The 22034-nt window shown below is 40.6% G+C and overlaps 2 protein-coding genes across 2 annotated transcripts in view; one reads left to right on the top strand and one right to left on the bottom strand.

The window, feature by feature from the left end:
* Positions 1-22034, bottom strand: part of LOC126480780 (mitochondrial DNA helicase) — a 177642-nt gene that overhangs the window by 79987 nt on the left and 75621 nt on the right. The gene's annotated exons all lie outside the window — the stretch shown is intronic.
* LOC126480781 (serine/threonine-protein kinase Nek2-like) overlaps positions 12774-22034 on the top strand; it is a 65730-nt gene continuing 56469 nt past the window's right edge. The window contains exon 1 of the mRNA XM_050104088.1: positions 12774-13138. Within this exon, the coding sequence (XP_049960045.1) occupies positions 12989-13138 (150 nt within the window). The 5' untranslated portion in view covers positions 12774-12988. The remainder of the gene's footprint in view (positions 13139-22034) is intronic.

The raw sequence follows: 22034 nt of genomic DNA, 5'->3' as shown, positions 1-22034 counted from the left end.
CTGGCTCTCCCAAGGCCGTCAGTAGTTCTAATGGAATGTTGTCTACTCCCGGGGCCTTGTTTCGATGATATGGGCGGATATTTATGTTATAGTACAGTTTATGTCATTAGAACCGTGCCAAGAGCTAAATACAAGGAAGAAGAAACCCAAATGTTTGATCTGAGAACAGATTGTGTTCAGGAATAAATCATGGGCCACAAACTCATTTGCAAAAGAAATAACATTCGAAGACGAGAATACTGTGCCAAACTAACCAGCAGTTAGACTAACCAGCTGTTAGCATGTAAATATCATCTGCCTCTCTCCTAAGATTTTAGAATTTTTTTGTATTTGTTGATCTAGCCATTTCGAATAACTAATTTTTTGCTGCTATATTAGACTTTGGGGGCTATTTGCTGCATATAATCACAATTTATACACTGCTTGGTATCACAAATCATCAAGTTTATACAACTCTTTTTTTTGTTTACGTATTGAGTTTATTTATTTATTAATCTAAAAATCTTTCAAGATTCTGGGCTTCATCATTGGTTTGAAAGATACACACACACACACACACACACACACACACACACACACACACACAGACAGACAGACAGACACTGCTAGAGAATATTAAATAAAGCTTTTTCTTTTTGTAGTTCCAGAAGCTGCAAAAGTGTATCTGCCGAAGACTGTGTTGACTTTTTCCAGTAATGAAATGAAAATACACTGAAATCGAATGGAGTTCACCAGAAATTGCTCTAATCTCGAAATACAGCCAGCACGAAGGAGCAAAGGAGGAAAGAAAGTGGGGTAATTAAATACATCCAAACTGAAATTTTTGTTCCATAACAAAAGTTGTGTCTATTAAGTTACGCCACCGAAAACTGTAAGTTCACACATACAATTTCAGTGTGCCACTACCTATGGCGAAGTTTTGTTGTATGTGTGAACCTGGCTTTAATGTATGTAACAGCTCCTCTTTTCGTATGTAAGTTTACATGAATAAGATGCTATAGTGTAACCTAGACAGTGAAAGGCATCTGAATATCTAAGTAGGGTTCTCAGTAGAACTGTTTGGATGGTGTTGCCATTGTAAGCTAACATTTCAAGTTAACATGTTTTCGTCTCACAAACACGTGTTATAAGGGTAGATTTATTTCTTTTGTTCGTCCACATGATGAATTGCAAATGTTTCATAACGATATGGTTATTTTTCCAGTTGATATTCTTCAATAAGTGTGGTCAGATTCCTGGAAAAAATTTGTTTATATAGCACAGTAAGAGAACAGAGCTGACGCCTAGAACATATATTGATGAAGCAAACTTCATTAAATAAATAAATCTTCAGTAAATAAATAAATAGTCATCTGTAACTAAGAACAAAAATCAGTTGTTTATATGACATTACTTAAGTGAGAAAAAATAGTGGTTAAGGTAAGCAAGCTGTATTTATTACCTTATAAATATTGCTTTGCGGCATATAATGTATATTTTTTCATTAACAAATAAATGTCCATATTTCGAAATGGTGTTTCACTTCTCAGCGGCGTACCATGTAAAATGGATCAAGAACTTATGTTTATGAAGTTTGCATCAGCCATTAATAAACTTTATCGTTATTAGTTCTTCAATTCCAATACTATACTCCAACTTTTTGTATGATGTATGGTATTACATAACCTCACTTTCACTGTTTGGTACTGGGTCAAGCGAATTTATGTGACGTGACGTCGAGTGTGAATGCCCCCTCACATGATGGAGGATGTGACATGATAGTCCATTGACTTCCAGCGAGAATCGGCTTTTACTAGTCTCTGGGATGATGATATGGATGCATTTGCAAATTTTCATTGCTTGTCTAATTGTATATGTAAAACTTGTATTAATTGAACGTTTTAGATTAGGTGACCCTCCACCCAGTACAAATAAGGATAGCTGTAGGAAACCCAGAGGTATCAGAATAAGACCAAAAGAAATACCTCCCACTGGTGAGAGTATTAAAATCCTAATGGTTAACCGCCTGAAATGTTCGCAACAAATTGTCAGTGTTTGAATTGCACCTGACAAGCAGTGAACCTCACATAATACTAGGTACAGAAGGCTGGTTGAAAACTGAAATTGATAGCTATGAGATTTTTGGAGAAATTTAAGTATATGTCGAAAAGATAGATAAATGGGAAATGGCGATGGCGTATTTGTCGCAATAGACAAAAATCTCAAATTCACTGAGATAGAAAATAAAGCTGCATGTGATATTGTTTGAGCAAGTCTCAGTATCAGGGGTTGGCATTATATGATAACTGGATCCTTCTATTGCCCACCAGATGTATCTCCTTATGTAACAGAAAATTTAAAGAAAACCCCAGTTCACTTGTACCTTAGTTCCCCAATCATATTGTAGTCATTGGTGGAGATGGCAGTCATCCAGCAAGAAATTGGGAAAATTACAGTTTTATTAGTGGTGAGCAATATAAGACATCCTGTGAATCGTTATAGATAATTCAGAACACCTTACGATGGTAATATATTGAATCTAAGGGCAACAAACATACCTGATATTTTTAATGACGTTCACATCTAATCTGGTACCAGTGACGATGACAAGTTGTGGCAATAATGATTACAAAGTACAAACGACAACTAATACAAGCAGAAAGGTACATATGTGCAGTAAGCTAGATAACATGTGAGCAGTGTCATGTCTCAATGAGGAACATGAAGCTTTTGGCACATGACTCGAGCATAAAGAGAAACTATAGCTCACGTTAAAAGAATAATTGACCAATCACTGGATAGATATGTATCCAGTAGAACAGTTAATAATGAGAAGAACTCTCCACAGCATACAGTCACCGATATTAAACCTCTAAAGAAACAGTGCTTACTGCATAATAGGTGTAAAACAAAACACTGGGCTATAGATAGAGAGATACTGAATGGACCGCCTTTGGCTGCCAAGAGAGTAATGCATGAAGTTTTCGTTTACTACCATAACAGAATACTGTCAAATGAATTTTCACACAACCCAAAGAAATTCTGGTTGTATATAAAAGCTGTAAAGGCTGATAGTGGCACCAAAGTTAGAGTCCAGTCTCTGTCGATGGAGACAGGAACTGAAACTGAAGATAACAAAGCAAAAGCTGAAATGCTTAACTCAATTTTCAAATGTTCCTTCACAAAGGAAAACCCAGGAGAGTCGCCCTGCTTTGATCCTCGTACCACTGAAAGGATGAGTGAAATAAGTATTAGTGTCAGTGGTGTTGAGCAACAGCTGAAATCGTTGAAATTGAACAAAGCTCCAAGGTCCAATACAATCCCTATGAGATTCTATACTGAATTTGCAGCTGAGTTACACCCTCTTCTAATTATAACCCATTGTAGATCCCTTGGATAAAAAAACTGTGCCTAGTTCATGGAAAAATGCACAGGTCACACCATATACAAGAAGGTAGTAGAAGTGATCCCCAAAACTACCGCCCAATATCGTTGAGATCGATTTGTTATAGGATATTCTGAGCTCAAACATAATGGGGTATCTCGACCATGTGAAACTCAACTGGCACTTTCCTCACATTATATACTGAAAGCTTTGGACCAAAGCAGGAAGGAAGGTGCAGTTCAAATGGCTCTAACCACTATGGGACTTAACATCTGAGGTAATCAATCCCGTAGGTGCAGTATTTCTTGATTTCTAAACAGCATCGATCATATAGGATATCAAGTGAAATTTGTGAATGGATTGGGAATTTTTTTGGTAGGGAGGCTGCAGCGTGTTATCTTGGTAGAGAGTCATCATCAGATGCATAAGTAATGTTGGGTGTGCTCCAGGGAAGAGTGCTGAGGCCCTTGCTTTTCATGTTGTATATTAATGACCTTGCAGACAAAATTAATAGTAACCTTAGATCTTTTGCAGATGAAGCAGTTATTTATAATGAAGTACTGTCTGAAAGAAATTGCATTAATATTCAGTCAATTCTTTGTAAGGTTTCAAAGTTGTGCAGAGATTGGCAACTTGCTTTAAATGATAAAATATGTAAAATGCACTACACAAACCGAAAAAGTATAATATCCTACGAGTATAACATCAATGAGTCACTGTTGAATCTACCAATCAGTACAAATACCTGGGTGTAAGCGTTTGCAGAGGTATTAGTTAGTTGGTTGGTTGCATGTTCCATTGATCAATTGCACGGTGCAGTAGCCGTTATGATGTGGAACGTGTCAAGTGCACAAGAAAAGCACATACGAAACAAGGTTTTTTCATATATATAACAGGACAGAGTTAAAGATTAATATTTCAGTTATTTACCCCATTCCCTTAAATGGCACTAAATGCATATACTGTATTTACAGATTTATTTATTCCTGAATGAGATTTTCACTCTGCAGCGGAGTGTGCGCTGATATGAAACTTCCTGGCAGATTAAAACTGTGTGCCCGACCGAGACTCGAACTCGGGACCCTTGCCTTTCGCGGGCAAGTGCTCTACCAACTGAGCTACCAAAGCACGACTCACGCCCGGTACTCACAGCTTTACTTCTGCCAGTACCTCGTCTCCTACCTTCCAAACTTTACAGAAGCTCTCCTGCGAACCATGCAGAACTAGCACTCCTGAAAGAAAGGATATTGCGGAGACATGGCTTAGCCACAGCCTGGGGGATGTTTCCAGAATGAGATTTTCACTCTGCAGCGGAGTGTGCGCTGATATGAAACTTCCTGGCAGATTAAAACTGTGTGCCCGACCGAGACTCGAACTCGGGACCCTTGCCTTTCGCGGGCAAGTGCTCTACCAACTGAGCTACCAAAGCACGACTCACGCCCGGTACTCACAGCTTTACTTCTGCCAGTACCTCGTCTCCTACCTTCCAAACTTTACAGAAGCTCTCCTGCGAACCATGCAGAACTAGCACTCCTGAAAGAAAGGATATTGCGGAGACATGGCTTAGCCACAGCCTGGGGGATGTTTCCAGAATGAGATTTTCACTCTGCAGCGGAGTGTGCGCTGATATGAAACTTCCTGGCAGATTAAAACTGTGTGCCCGACCGAGACTCGAACTCGGGACCCTTGCCTTTCGCGGGCAAGTGCTCTACCAACTGAGCTACCAAAGCACGACTCACGCCCGGTACTCACAGCTTTACTTCTGCCAGTACCTCGTCTCCTACCTTCCAAACTTTACAGAAGCTCTCCTGCGAACCATGCAGAACTAGCACTCCTGAAAGAAAGGATATTGCGGAGACATGGCTTAGCCACAGCCTGGGGGATGTTTCCAGAATGAGATTTTCACTCTGCAGCGGAGTGTGCGCTGATATGAAACTTCCTGGCAGATTAAAACTGTGTGCCCGACCGAGACTCGAACTCGGGACCCTTGCCTTTCGCGGGCAAGTGCTCTACCAACTGAGCTACCAAAGCACGACTCACGCCCGGTACTCACAGCTTTACTTCTGCCAGTACCTCGTCTCCTACCTTCCAAACTTTACAGAAGCTCTCCTGCGAACCATGCAGAACTAGCACTCCTGAAAGAAAGGATATTGCGGAGACATGGCTTAGCCACAGCCTGGGGGATGTTTCCAGAATGAGATTTTCACTCTGCAGCGGAGTGTGCGCTGATATGAAACTTCCTGGCAGATTAAAACTGTGTGCCCGACCGAGACTCGAACTCGGGACCCTTGCCTTTCGCGGGCAAGTGCTCTACCAACTGAGCTACCAAAGCACGACTCACGCCCGGTACTCACAGCTTTACTTCTGCCAGTACCTCGTCTCCTACCTTCCAAACTTTACAGAAGCTCTCCTGCGAACCATGCAGAACTAGCACTCCTGAAAGAAAGGATATTGCGGAGACATGGCTTAGCCACAGCCTGGGGGATGTTTCCAGAATGAGATTTTCACTCTGCAGCGGAGTGTGCGCTGATATGAAACTTCCTGGCAGATTAAAACTGTGTGCCCGACCGAGACTCGAACTCGGGACCCTTGCCTTTCGCGGGCAAGTGCTCTACCAACTGAGCTACCAAAGCACGACTCACGCCCGGTACTCACAGCTTTACTTCTGCCAGTACCTCGTCTCCTACCTTCCAAACTTTACAGAAGCTCTCCTGCGAACCATGCAGAACTAGCACTCCTGAAAGAAAGGATATTGCGGAGACATGGCTTAGCCACAGCCTGGGGGATGTTTCCAGAATGAGATTTTCACTCTGCAGCGGAGTGTGCGCTGATATGAAACTTCCTGGCAGATTAAAACTGTGTGCCCGACCGAGACTCGAACTCGGGACCCTTGCCTTTCGCGGGCAAGTGCTCTACCAACTGAGCTACCAAAGCACGACTCACGCCCGGTACTCACAGCTTTACTTCTGCCAGTACCTCGTCTCCTACCTTCCAAACTTTACAGAAGCTCTCCTGCGAACCATGCAGAACTAGCACTCCTGAAAGAAAGGATATTGCGGAGACATGGCTTAGCCACAGCTGTGGCTAAGCCATGTCTCCGCAATATCCTTTCTTTCAGGAGTGCTAGTTCTGCATGGTTCGCAGGAGAGCTTCTGTAAAGTTTGGAAGGTAGGAGACGAGGTACTGGCAGAAGTAAAGCTGTGAGTACCGGGCGTGAGTCGTGCTTTGGTAGCTCAGTTGGTAGAGCACTTGCCCGCGAAAGGCAAGGGTCCCGAGTTCGAGTCTCGGTCGGGCACACAGTTTTAATCTGCCAGGAAGTTTCATATCAGCGCACACTCCGCTGCAGAGTGAAAATCTCATTCTGGAAACATCCCCTAGGCTGTGGCTAAGCCATGTCTCCGCAATATCCTTTCTTTCAGGAGTGCTAGTTCTGCATGGTTCGCAGGAGAGCTTCTGTAAAGTTTGGAAGGTAGGAGACGAGGTACTGGCAGAAGTAAAGCTGTGAGTACCGGGCGTGAGTCGTGCTTTGGTAGCTCAGTTGGTAGAGCACTTGCCCGCGAAAGGCAAGGGTCCCGAGTTCGAGTCTCGGTCGGGCACACAGTTTTAATCTGCCAGGAAGTTTCATATCAGCGCACACTCCGCTGCAGAGTGAAAATCTCATTCTGGAAACATCCCCCAGGCTGTGGCTAAGCCATGTCTCCGCAATATCCTTTCTTTCAGGAGTGCTAGTTCTGCATGGTTCGCAGGAGAGCTTCTGTAAAGTTTGGAAGGTAGGAGACGAGGTACTGGCAGAAGTAAAGCTGTGAGTACCGGGCGTGAGTCGTGCTTTGGTAGCTCAGTTGGTAGAGCACTTGCCCGCGAAAGGCAAGGGTCCCGAGTTCGAGTCTCGGTCGGGCACACAGTTTTAATCTGCCAGGAAGTTTCATATCAGCGCACACTCCGCTGCAGAGTGAAAATCTCATTCTGGAAACATCCCCCAGGCTGTGGCTAAGCCATGTCTCCGCAATATCCTTTCTTTCAGGAGTGCTAGTTCTGCATGGTTCGCAGGAGAGCTTCTGTAAAGTTTGGAAGGTAGGAGACGAGGTACTGGCAGAAGTAAAGCTGTGAGTACCGGGCGTGAGTCGTGCTTTGGTAGCTCAGTTGGTAGAGCACTTGCCCGCGAAAGGCAAGGGTCCCGAGTTCGAGTCTCGGTCGGGCACACAGTTTTAATCTGCCAGGAAGTTTCATATCAGCGCACACTCCGCTGCAGAGTGAAAATCTCATTCTGGAAACATCCCCCAGGCTGTGGCTAAGCCATGTCTCCGCAATATCCTTTCTTTCAGGAGTGCTAGTTCTGCATGGTTCGCAGGAGAGCTTCTGTAAAGTTTGGAAGGTAGGAGACGAGGTACTGGCAGAAGTAAAGCTGTGAGTACCGGGCGTGAGTCGTGCTTTGGTAGCTCAGTTGGTAGAGCACTTGCCCGCGAAAGGCAAGGGTCCCGAGTTCGAGTCTCGGTCGGGCACACAGTTTTAATCTGCCAGGAAGTTTCATATCAGCGCACACTCCGCTGCAGAGTGAAAATCTCATTCTGGAAACATCCCCCAGGCTGTGGCTAAGCCATGTCTCCGCAATATCCTTTCTTTCAGGAGTGCTAGTTCTGCATGGTTCGCAGGAGAGCTTCTGTAAAGTTTGGAAGGTAGGAGACGAGGTACTGGCAGAAGTAAAGCTGTGAGTACCGGGCGTGAGTCGTGCTTTGGTAGCTCAGTTGGTAGAGCACTTGCCCGCGAAAGGCAAGGGTCCCGAGTTCGAGTCTCGGTCGGGCACACAGTTTTAATCTGCCAGGAAGTTTCATATCAGCGCACACTCCGCTGCAGAGTGAAAATCTCATTCTGGAAACATCCCCCAGGCTGTGGCTAAGCCATGTCTCCGCAATATCCTTTCTTTCAGGAGTGCTAGTTCTGCATGGTTCGCAGGAGAGCTTCTGTAAAGTTTGGAAGGTAGGAGACGAGGTACTGGCAGAAGTAAAGCTGTGAGTACCGGGCGTGAGTCGTGCTTTGGTAGCTCAGTTGGTAGAGCACTTGCCCGCGAAAGGCAAGGGTCCCGAGTTCGAGTCTCGGTCGGGCACACAGTTTTAATCTGCCAGGAAGTTTCATATCAGCGCACACTCCGCTGCAGAGTGAAAATCTCATTCTGGAAACATCCCCCAGGCTGTGGCTAAGCCATGTCTCCGCAATATCCTTTCTTTCAGGAGTGCTAGTTCTGCATGGTTCGCAGGAGAGCTTCTGTAAAGTTTGGAAGGTAGGAGACGAGGTACTGGCAGAAGTAAAGCTGTGAGTACCGGGCGTGAGTCGTGCTTTGGTAGCTCAGTTGGTAGAGCACTTGCCCGCGAAAGGCAAGGGTCCCGAGTTCGAGTCTCGGTCGGGCACACAGTTTTAATCTGCCAGGAAGTTTCATATCAGCGCACACTCCGCTGCAGAGTGAAAATCTCATTCTGGAAACATCCCCCAGGCTGTGGCTAAGCCATGTCTCCGCAATATCCTTTCTTTCAGGAGTGCTAGTTCTGCATGGTTCGCAGGAGAGCTTCTGTAAAGTTTGGAAGGTAGGAGACGAGGTACTGGCAGAAGTAAAGCTGTGAGTACCGGGCGTGAGTCGTGCTTTGGTAGCTCAGTTGGTAGAGCACTTGCCCGCGAAAGGCAAGGGTCCCGAGTTCGAGTCTCGGTCGGGCACACAGTTTTAATCTGCCAGGAAGTTTCATATCAGCGCACACTCCGCTGCAGAGTGAAAATCTCATTCTGGAAACATCCCCCAGGCTGTGGCTAAGCCATGTCTCCGCAATATCCTTTCTTTCAGGAGTGCTAGTTCTGCATGGTTCGCAGGAGAGCTTCTGTAAAGTTTGGAAGGTAGGAGACGAGGTACTGGCAGAAGTAAAGCTGTGAGTACCGGGCGTGAGTCGTGCTTTGGTAGCTCAGTTGGTAGAGCACTTGCCCGCGAAAGGCAAGGGTCCCGAGTTCGAGTCTCGGTCGGGCACACAGTTTTAATCTGCCAGGAAGTTTCATATCAGCGCACACTCCGCTGCAGAGTGAAAATCTCATTCTGGAAACATCCCCCAGGCTGTGGCTAAGCCATGTCTCCGCAATATCCTTTCTTTCAGGAGTGCTAGTTCTGCATGGTTCGCAGGAGAGCTTCTGTAAAGTTTGGAAGGTAGGAGACGAGGTACTGGCAGAAGTAAAGCTGTGAGTACCGGGCGTGAGTCGTGCTTTGGTAGCTCAGTTGGTAGAGCACTTGCCCGCGAAAGGCAAGGGTCCCGAGTTCGAGTCTCGGTCGGGCACACAGTTTTAATCTGCCAGGAAGTTTCATATCAGCGCACACTCCGCTGCAGAGTGAAAATCTCATTCTGGAAACATCCCCCAGGCTGTGGCTAAGCCATGTCTCCGCAATATCCTTTCTTTCAGGAGTGCTAGTTCTGCATGGTTCGCAGGAGAGCTTCTGTAAAGTTTGGAAGGTAGGAGACGAGGTACTGGCAGAAGTAAAGCTGTGAGTACCGGGCGTGAGTCGTGCTTTGGTAGCTCAGTTGGTAGAGCACTTGCCCGCGAAAGGCAAGGGTCCCGAGTTCGAGTCTCGGTCGGGCACACAGTTTTAATCTGCCAGGAAGTTTCATATCAGCGCACACTCCGCTGCAGAGTGAAAATCTCATTCTGGAAACATCCCCCAGGCTGTGGCTAAGCCATGTCTCCGCAATATCCTTTCTTTCAGGAGTGCTAGTTCTGCATGGTTCGCAGGAGAGCTTCTGTAAAGTTTGGAAGGTAGGAGACGAGGTACTGGCAGAAGTAAAGCTGTGAGTACCGGGCGTGAGTCGTGCTTTGGTAGCTCAGTTGGTAGAGCACTTGCCCGCGAAAGGCAAGGGTCCCGAGTTCGAGTCTCGGTCGGGCACACAGTTTTAATCTGCCAGGAAGTTTCATATCAGCGCACACTCCGCTGCAGAGTGAAAATCTCATTCTGGAAACATCCCCCAGGCTGTGGCTAAGCCATGTCTCCGCAATATCCTTTCTTTCAGGAGTGCTAGTTCTGCATGGTTCGCAGGAGAGCTTCTGTAAAGTTTGGAAGGTAGGAGACGAGGTACTGGCAGAAGTAAAGCTGTGAGTACCGGGCGTGAGTCGTGCTTTGGTAGCTCAGTTGGTAGAGCACTTGCCCGCGAAAGGCAAGGGTCCCGAGTTCGAGTCTCGGTCGGGCACACAGTTTTAATCTGCCAGGAAGTTTTATTTATTCCTATTCAAGGATTCATCTATGGTATAGAAAGAGTTGACAAGGAGATATGATTTCAATTTATTTTTGAAGCTATTAATGCTGTCTGTCAGACATTTTATTTCATTTGGTAATTTATCGAAAATTCGTATAGCAGCGTATTTTACTCCTTTCTGTGCCAAAGATTGGTTGAGTAAAGGATAGTGTAAGTCTTTCTTTTTTCTGGCATTATAATCCTGAATGTCACTGTTCTTTTTAAACTGGTCCATGTTGTTAAGAACAAATTTCTTTAGTCAGTAAATGTACTGTGAGGCTGTTGTAAGAATTCGCAAGCTTTTAAAATGATGCCTACAAGATTTGGGACTGTGACCCCACACATTATTCTAACCACTTTCTTTTGAGCAGTGAATACTCTTTGTCTAAATGCTGAGTTACCCCAAATATTATTCCGTATGACATCAGAGAGTGAAAGTATGCAAAGTATGTTTGATTCCTAATTTCTATATCCTCAAAATTGGCAACTATCCTGATTGCAAAATCTGCTGAACCTAGTCGCTTTAGAAGATCTAAAATACGAATTTTCCAATTAAGATTCTCATCTATATGTACCCACCAATAACTTCGTATGCTGTACCCTGTCTACTGACTTCTGTTGATGTGTTGTATTTATTGAAGGAACTGTACTTTTCACAGCAGAAAACTGGACGTACTGTGTTTTTTTAAAGCTTAGAGCAAGCCCATTTGCAGAAAACCAATTAGCGACTTTCCCAAAGACCTTATTTGTATCATTTTCAATTGGAGTTTCTTTTACTGGATTAATATTGATGCTTGTATCTTCAGCAGACAGTGTCAGTTCAGCTTCCTTTTTCAGATTCGAAGGGAGATCTTTCACATGTATCAAGAACATAAAGGGACAAATGATTGAACCCTGTGGAACACCTAATGTAATTTCACCCTAGTTAGATGAAGTGGCAAACTTATTTAAATCACTTGACCCATATACGGAATCTTTTTGCTTCCTGTTCTGTGAGTATGGCTTAAACCACTCATACGCTATTCCATTTATACCGTGGAATTGTAATTTCTGTAACATAATGTCATGGTTCCCACAATCAAATGCTTTGGACAGGTCACAGAAAATTCCTATTGGTGACATTTTACTATTTAAAGACTCTGTTATGTGGACAGTGAAATTGTATATTGCTGTCTCAGTGGAACAGCATTTTTGAAATCCGAACTGTGATTTACTAAGCATCCCATTATGTTGAGATGGTTAACCACTCTTGAGTACATTACTCAAGGTTACTGGCTGATAATTATTGACATCTGTGGTGTCCCCCTTGCAGAGAGGCCTGACAATGGCAATGGAATGATCAAATATGCTTAGTCAGAGGTAAAGCAAGTAGCAGTCTTCGGTTTATTGGTAAAATAGTGGGGAAATACAATCAGTCTACAAAGGAGATTGCTTAAAGATCACTTGTGTGACCAGTTCTAGAATATTGCTCAAGTGTGTAGTGCTCATATCAAATAGAACTAACAGAAGATATTGAACACACAAGACCAGGGCAGTCACAGGTTACAGGTTTGTTTGATCCGTCGGAAAGCGTTACAGAGATACTGAAGAAACTGTGCTGGCAGACTAGATTAGATTAAATTTACTTTCATTCCAATTGATCCATAGTGAGGAGGTCCCCAAGGATGTAGAACATGTCAGAAAAACAATAATACATAACAAATATTTACAACTAGAATGATCGTAATTTTTTTAAAGAACACTATATGAAAGAATCATTTTACAAACACTAATACATTGACTCTTGAAGATTAACATAGACTATCCTGAGAACGTCTTCTAACAAAATTTGGAAAACTGGCTTTAAATGATGCCTCTAAGAATATATTTCAACTACCTACATATTGCTCACATACCGTAGGGATTGTGAGGATAAGATTAGAATAACTACAGCACTCACAGAGACATTCAAGCAAGCATTCTTCTCGTGCTCCAATCGTGAATGGAACGGAAAGAAACCCTAATAACTGATACAAACGGACGTACCCTATGCCACGCACTTCATGGTAGTTTTCTGAGTACAAATGTAGTCACGTATGTAGAGTATCTCCATCCTTTTATACACGATAGTCTTTGACTGTCTAGTTTCCGCAACAACCAATAGCGTTGACGCGGGGTTTTGCAGCAGTGGTTTACGAATTTAAATGTTTAAATGCCGAGTACTGTCTTCTGTCATTGTGTAGAGTATGGTGTCCATACAAGAACGCAACTAATCATTATTTTGTTTATGTCATTGTGCCACGTATGCTCCTCTTTTTGTATGTGATTAAATCGTTAAAAATGGCAGTTTTTTACTATCAACGGTTGTGAGAGTGAACGGAGAGTTGTCATTATGAACTGTCAACTTCTAGAATATGAAACTGTTTGTATGATAGGATCCGGTTCGTTCGGTACGTGCTTCAAAGTTAGAAACCGAACTACTGGAAAGTATTATGTGTGGAAGACTATAAAATATGGAACATTATCACAAGAACAGAAGAAGGTGTGACGGAAGAACTGTTACATAATTCAAAATAGTTGCAATATTTAGATTTTAGTGTATGTGTGACTGCAAACTCAGTTTCCACACGCCCTAATGATTTCCACGGGTCTCGAGTATAAATATCCGTAGGAACGACGATACTTTGAACAATTGAATTGTGTTTGAAATCATGAACTCGAATGTAGATGCCCTATAGCACAAATGTAGCGAGTTTGTTAACATTGTACCTTGGCGTTTTGGGATCTGCTGATAATTTCAGATATTCTACATATTTTGTTAGTACCAAAAATGTAATTTCGTAATATCGTGTAAGTGTGGGTCAGTGGGTAAGAGCTACACTGTAGAGAGAAAGGCCCGAAGTTCTGTAGTCGATAAGACCGTAGAAACGTTAGAGGAGCTGTGGTGCCCAAAACTTTTCGTAGTAATAAAGTGTGATAATTTCTTAATTTTGTCTGTCTCAGTTCCATGAATGTACTATTTTTGCTGCAGTGGTGAACCACAAATCTAAAACTTACAACGTACATGTTGTAAAATAAAATTTAATACAGTCTACATTCCATATTAAAGGTACTTGTATGCTTATGAATATACCTTGTTATTAACTGTAGGGAATCTCGCAATATCGTGCCATAAGGTGTGAATAATTTACGTACAGAAAGCAAACTGTGGACGACAAGTACTCACATTGCTAGTAGCCTGTGTGTTTACTGTTGTATCAGATTGACACAAACAACTGCCAAATATTACTTTAAATAATTAACAAAACGCCTTGGTCAGTCTTGCCATCATACATACGTGCATCTGTATGGCTGCCTGTTAGTTTTCTATGGTGCGACCACAGTCATTGTCATTTTTAAAAAGGAGATAAATATCAATTTCACATTTCATGAAATTTTTTCACGAAATAACACAACATCCAAATGAAACATACAAAGACAGGAAATGGTGACTCACTACGCTCTCCTGTGTACAACCCTGGATTTTTCTTGCAGAATACAGTACCAAGACTCCCATACAGGGAGTCAATGATAAAATGTGTGAGACAAAATAGTTCTATCTGTTTCAAATTATATGCGATCATCATCCGTGGCACAAAGGTGACACCAAAACTAAAACCTTAGTTGTACATAGATCATACATGTGTAAAATAGCAGCAAAAGTATTGCATTAAAATTCCAGTAATATATCATTGCATAGGCTGAATTATAAAAGTGTGTTACAAAGAATATGTGCCATTACAACATGCAGATAAATGGCAATACATCTGTGAAACGACACATGGGTCACTCCATGTCAAATCAACACATTTTAAATAAAATTTTTACCTCACCCTCTCAGATTTTGCTGAAAGTTGGTATACTTATAGTGGGTGCTGAAACTAAGAATAATACCAAATTTCAATTTTTTTTACCTCAAACCATCCCTGAAATATGGTCATGTAAACTTTTCAAAAACTGGCCTTTTCTTTTTTTCTTAAGTTGCCCTAGGAGGTGCCCTAATTGAGCTAGAGAGCTGGGAAAGGTGTCATTTTGCAGCATTTTCCATGCTCTTTCCAGTGATATACTACAAAACATAGCATCTAATTAATAACCTTTTCCAAAGTACTAATTAATATTTTGATTTAATTTTTTTTTTTACAAAAAGCACAATTGAAAATTTTCGAAATATTTCCATATCTACTTCATACTGTTGTAAATCACATGGTAAAATATAAATGTGGGATGATGATGGGTTCATTGTTAAAAAAAATTATTCCGGACTCATGTTTTTAACTAACAGCCGTAGTTTGACCAAACTGACCTTTAACAAAAAGGAATTTCATTAAAATACACTGAAAGTAAAAAAGTACTATAAATATCACCTTCTTGAAACAAAACTAAACAACATTTTCTATTATTAATTGCTTATTTTTTTTAAGTTTCTTACAGTTTAAACTAATAGTCTATTAACTGGCAAAACACAATGTTGAGGTGTGAAAAACTTGTAAGTAGACTATTGATGTAAAACTTCTGGTCCAAAAGTGCACATTTCATTAGCACAGACTTTAGCCACTGTATGAAGGCTGAGCATGCTTGTGTTCCTGTTTGTGTCTGCAGCACATTATGAACAAGTTGAAACAAGCACAGTGTTTGATGTTTGTACAATCATTCAGAGACTGGAGCCTTGTTGAGAGGATATAAGACTGTTACCTTCTAAGGCTTAGTGTGCCTACAGCATTACTGTGTACTGTGGTTTTAGTGAAAATCAATCGTTACCTCTGTGTTGACCACTTTGTATCTAGTATATTTAATAGTTCATTTACAAGTAAATATATAAATTGAAGGAGAGTTTATAAGTGGTTCTTGTATCAATATGGAACCAAGTAAAAGGTGCAGTGCTGTAAGAGTGCAGTGTTGTAATCCATTGAAGAAGTCAAATCATTTTATTAGAGGCAGAAAAAACTGAGAAATGTCACAGCATAGATGCCCAAATTATTTCCACAGATACCTAGTGGTGGCAAGATTTGTGATAAATGTAGGGAAGGTGTAACCACATTGAAAAATACACCAGAGCCCATCAATGTTAAAGGTGTTGAAGAAGTTTCTTCTGGATCAGAGATAATCATCCCAGACCAAGACCCTGACTTCACTGCAACTTCAGTCGTTGTTCCAACACTCAACACATCACTTCAAGAACTAGATGAGTCACCAGTTGATAAGAAAAAAGTAACATCTAGGCATTATGCCAAATCAAAAGTGAAATAAAATCTCCTCACCAGTGACACGTAAACTTTTTGTTGCTGCTGAAACTTCGTCAGATACTGATACTGATGAATCCATTGTTCAAAATCTCAAAACAGACTTTAATAGTACTATAAATAGAGCAAAATAACTAATGATTCTTACAAGTTTACTTGAAAAGTGAAGTGTCAGGAAAATAATGAGGGAATTTAATGCTCCTGATTTGGCAGTCCAAAAACATTTTGAAAGAGAAAGAATTCATGGAAGATCCAAACCCAAAACCAGGGAAGTGTTTACCAACAGGAACTGTCCAAACTGTACATTCATTTAATGAAAATGATGAAGTTAGCTGGGCAGTGCCAGGTATTAAAGATTGTGTGACAATTACACAAACAAGTGGAAGTAAAACAAAAATATCAAAAAGACCTATTTCGTGTAAAATCGGTTTCTCTGAATTTGCTAAGTTGAGACTGAAACATTGTGTATTTTCTCAGCTGGAGTGGCACGCACACTGTCAGTGTGTGCACAACTCACCAAAACAAAATTAACGATAGAAAATGCCAAACTAAATACAGTAACAAAAAGCGACTTAAACAGTTATAAGCAGTGCATTGCAAAAATGCTTTGCAACCCATCAGCAGTTGATTGCAACATGAGAAACTGTGAATATTGCCCAGGAGAAACTGTCATGTGTAAAATTTTACAACACGCTTTTGATGAAAACTTAATTGAACAAGTTCAGTTCCGACTGTGGATGTCAGTTGACCACTGTACTCTGGAAATTGTCCAGAAAACTTCTGAAGAATTCATAGATTTATTTTGTAGTAAGAAGTCTACCTTGATTCAGCATTGTCAAGCAACAACGAACGTTCCTTAACTCCACAAGAGAAAACCGTATGAAGTTGTTGTCATATGTGATTTTTTGGAAAATTATAGTATAGTTCTACAGGATGAAGCTCAGAGTTACCGCTGGACAAGACAACAGATTACAATTTATCCTTTTGTTATATATTACAAACAGAAAGACAAAATTGAGCATATGCGCGTTGTCATTGTTTTCGATTGCCTGGAGCACAATACAGTTGCGGCTTACACCTTTCAAAAGAAGCTTATTTCTTATCTAACAAATAAATTTCAAAAGCTTAAAAAATACTATTATTCTGATGGTTCTGCTGTTCAGTACAAAAATAAGAGAAACTTCCTGAGCCTTTGCCTTCATGAGGAAGACTTCAACATAAAAGCTGAGGGGCACTTTTCAGTGACCGCACATGGGAAAGGGCCTTGTGATGGAGTAGGGGGTTCAGTTAAAGGGACTGGCAGCTCATGCAAGTTTGCAAAGGCCAAACGAAAATCAGATCCAAATCCCACGAGATCTATTTGAGTGGGCAGTAGATAATATCACAAAAGTTGATTTTGCATATTCCACTCAAGAATACTATGCTGCTTGAGAAATATTATTAAAAAGCCAGCTTGAAGAGGCATTGACAATCAAAGGAACACAACTACTTCACACTTTCATTCCCAACACTACATCAAAATTAATAGTCAAATACTTTTCAGGTGATATGCAGAGTTGGGAGAGGGAAGTAACTATATCACCAGACAAACTGATGTTACAAGATGTATCAGGCTATGTCACCACTGTATATGGCAGAAACTGGTGGCTTGGGTAAATTTTAGAAAAAAACAATGAACTTGATGAAGTGAAAATAACTTTTCTTCATCCACATGGACCAGCTAAGTCATTCTCCCATCCTGCAGGTGCAGATATCCTGTGGATGTTCTCAAGAAAGTAAATCCATTTACTCCGACAGGGAGAACATACATTCTTAATGAAAGTGATGTAAAACAAACCCAGTCGGCTTTATTAAAATGTAGTCTGTGAAGTTCCAAGACAATTTATTGGGAAACTGCTTTCAACTCAAAACTTAATTTTTGTCTCAGGTTAGTGTTAATGTATATTTTGTAGAAAGTTGTTTGAAAATTACTGTTAGCACCTATTGTGTTAAATTTAGCTATGTATACATTCCTGTTACTCAAAGACAAGCATTATGCATTTAATTTTGTTTAATAGTTCCATTCCAAACACCATGAACCAGAACTATTATGTAAATACTTGGGCTTTTTCATACTTTGTTTCAGTTTGTAGTTAAATGCTCAAACTTTTATCTTTTATCAGTTGATATACTTTTAAGTTGTATGAAATTAAAATAAGTAATCACTTATGAAATATGCTGATTAGTTTTGTTTTAATAAGGTGATGTTTTGATATTTCTAATACTTTTTTTACTTACCTTTCAGTATATTTTAATGAAATTCCTGTTTGTTAAAAGTCAGTTTGTTCAAACTATGGCTGTTAATGATATATATATATATAAAATATGTCTGCTTGTGTCTGTATGTGTGGATGGATATGTGCGTGTGTGCGAGTGTATACCTGTCCTTTTTTTCCCCCTAAGGTAAGTCTTTCCGCTCCCGGGATTGGAATGACTCCTTACCCTCTCCCTTAAAACCCACTTCCTTTCGTCTTCCACTCTCCTTCCCTCTTTCCTGATGAGGCAACAGTTTGTTGCGAAAGCTTGAATTCTGTGTGTATGTTTGTGTTTGTTTGTGTGTCTATCGACCTGCCAGCGCTTTTGTTCGGTAAGTCACCTCATCTTTGTTTTTATATATATAATTTTTTTTTTTTACTATGAACCCATCATCATCATCCCACATTTATATTTTGCTACGTGATTTACAACAGTATGAAGTAGTTGTGTAAATATTTTAAAAATTTTCAAGTATGTACTTTTTGTAAAAAAATTAAATCAAAATATTAATTAGTATTTTGAAAAAGGTTATTCGTTAGAACCTATGTTTTGTTGTATAGCTATCCCTGTAAAGAGCATGCAAAATGACACCTTTCTCAGCTCTCTAGCTCAATTAGAGCAGTGTCTAGAGCAATTTAAAAAAAGTTCGTTCACACATTTTTGGCTGGTTTTTGAAAAGTTTACATAGCCATATTTCAGGAATGGTTTGAGATAAAAAATTGAAATTTGGAATTTTTCTTAGTCTCAGCACCAACTATAAGTATACTAAATTTTAGCAAAATCTAAAATGGTGAGGTAAAATAGGAGTGTTGATTTGACATGGAATAACCCATGTCATATACGAGCTGTTATGTAAATACTGCTCGGCCTTTTACATCGGCATGACTACCACCCAGTTATCAGTCAGGATGAATGGACATAGGCAGAAGGTGTATACCGGCAACACACAGTATCCTGTTGCAGAGCATGCTCTACAACATGACAGTCATGCCCTCCTTGCCTGTTTCACCACATGGGCCATCTGGATTACTCCCCCAGACACTAGTTTCTCAGAAATCTACAGGTGGAAACTAGCACTGCAACATGTCCTTGGAAGTCACTATCAACCTGGCCTTAATTTACAGTAATTACTTCCATCTCAGCATTTGTTCACAGTAACTACTTCTTTCTTCACCCCATTTTACTTTTATACATATTTCATTTTCTGACCTGTCTATTTTTCGCTGCCCCTCCTCCCACCTCTGTTACATACAATGCACTTAGCTTTTCACTCTTATTAACTCGTGCATGATGTTTTAGTAGTAATCTCTGTCTTGCATATTACCCTGTCATCCACCTTAAGGCTCTCAGGTTTTCAAATCTCTTCCGGTGCAGTCCTCAACAATCAGTCTTTCCTTCTCATCCCATCTGCTAAGTTTCCCCTGACCTGCGATTCTGGGGTGACTTTTCTAAACTGTACCCCTTTTCCTAGACCTCTCCTGTCCTTTTTCTTCACCCCTCCTTTCTCCTTTAACTCTTCTGCCAGAAGGAGCCACAGGCTCTGAATGCTTGTAAAAGTTCAACCTGTGTGTTTTACATTATATGTCAGTAATAATTGATTATTTTCATTGTTACATTTGAAAAAGTGTATGACCATTTGTCTGCAAGTGCTATAATGGCCCATATTATTTTAACAGGCTCTTTTGTAATGTAGCCTTACGCCATGTGATATTGTTAGCATTTTTGTATAATACTTCTGGGTCATTCCATGTCAAAGGGAACAAGACTAAAGTGTCCCCACTCAGCCATCTCCAAATCTAAGGAAATTTAGTGTGAAGGTTCTATATGTTCTTTGATGTTTATATACCAAATTCTAGTGCAGTATCTTCAATGGTTGAATTTTTAGGGGCTTTTAAAGAGAGGCCCCACATCACATATGAAGGTGCAAATGTGCCAAGTTTGCTAGACTTTTATAGAAGTTCTAGAAAACATTTGGTCATTTGCTTTAATATACATAAACACCTCTCTACGGTGAATCACTCCGTGGCAAAAAACAGGGATTTGGCCACACCTAAATATAGATGAAGCCTCTAAAATGGCTAACAAATTTGTCACACTATTCTGAGAGCCAAGGTTTGACCGACCACTGGTACTTTTCATATGAATCAATCACACCAAAACTACTATGACGTCTATGCGTGGACCAAATTTAATTAACATTGGATGCCTAGATAAAAAGATGTGCATCTACAAAGTTGGCCAAAATTTTCTGTGTGCAAATTTTAGCATTTTTTTCAGGGGGGGGGGGGGCAATATCTCAACTGTGTCTTGCTCAATCCTTTTTTTCTTGCCACAGCTGGAAAAAGCTGTATTGTTTAAATTCTGGATCTTGCATACGTATAAGTAAGAACACCTATCAAAAGTGGGGAAAATGGGTTATTGGGTGGGGGGGGGGGGGAGTAGTTTGAGGTTGTAAATCAAAAACTGTGTAATTGTAGTGTCTTTTAATAGTATAAGATTCACCTGTGGTCTATGGAATGTAACTATGCTAATAAGAAGTGTTTTCACGTCCTTTTACAGCACAGAATATCAATATAATAAAACCTCAAAAAATGCTCTTAAAAGTATAAAATATAGAAGATTGTAATGGAACACTATTTTGCTTTAGAATGTTTTAACCCTACAATGCATGTTGGTGCATATATGCTTTGTCACTCGGTTTCCATCAGCATTATAAAGCAGCAATAGTTTTTTAAGGCACTATCTTCACAGCAGTGATACATTGCTGAATCACCACCTTCAGTTGCTGCTTTCATTATTGGGAGTTTTTACAGTGTCAGCCTGATGTGTGATGTGCTCTTTGGTGGTGACATTGTACAATCTGAGTGTGTGAATAACCAATAATCTTTCTTGTAGCTGAATGTAAGCACTAAAGCAATATGCTTTGATTCACTAATCTGTATATTTTATATACAAACACGTCTGAATCTGCTATGCTTCAAACCAGGATATTCATGAGCTTTCAAAATTTCATCAGATGGAGCTTATTGTCACATTTCATCACCATTATATTATGGTAGAAGTCAACTACAATCAGTTAAGGAGCCTTGACAACTTAGCTCTGGGCTTTATTTTAATGAGGATGCCCAAATTTGTTCATACCATAGTGCCTTGCTGATGACAAAATTTCCATTCCTGCAGAAGACTTTCTGCAACCTGTTTTGTATAGAAGAACGTGTAATCAAGAAGCCTTTAACACCAGTAACCATTGCAGTGTCTGATAGGTTGAAGTTACTGAGTAATGAAGTTTTTATACCTGGTCAGAAAATTTGTACCAAATGTAGACATGAAGTGGTCCAAAAAGAATCATCCCACCAGGATAAGCAAGAACTACCATCCACTGAAGACATGGATGTTATTGATGCTTGCTTTACTGCTAATACTTCATTATCGTTACTTGGAGGGTCACCATTAAAACTTCAACAGATCAGCAAAAGGGATTCAGTGGGATATATACAATGCAAAGTTCTGAAAGCCCAAGGCAGCTTTACTAAGTTAATTGCCACAGCTGCTGTAATGAACCAAGTAGTATTGCTCAAATACAAATGGAAGAGTGCCAAAAATGTAAAGATGTGGGCATCTTAATTGACGAACTTAAGATTAAGTTTCGGACTTCAAGTAATTACAGTAAACTTCAAATTTTGACCTCAGCCCCAAATGGCTGGACTATTAAGGATTTGCTGTTTCAACTACAATGGTGAAGAAGGCTAGGAAACTAAAGATGAAATATGGGATTTTGGCAACACCTGCAAACTGAAGAGGAAAAAGAACTTAACAATGAAGTAAAACAAAATGCTGTCACTTTCTTTGAAGATAAGGAGTTTT

The sequence above is a fragment of the Schistocerca serialis genome, chromosome 5, assembly GCF_023864345.2.
Source record: "Schistocerca serialis cubense isolate TAMUIC-IGC-003099 chromosome 5, iqSchSeri2.2, whole genome shotgun sequence".
Classification (NCBI taxonomy): domain Eukaryota; kingdom Metazoa; phylum Arthropoda; class Insecta; order Orthoptera; family Acrididae; genus Schistocerca; species Schistocerca serialis.
Note: the sequence above shows the minus strand (reverse complement) of the source record. Positions and strands in the feature narration are given on the sequence as shown.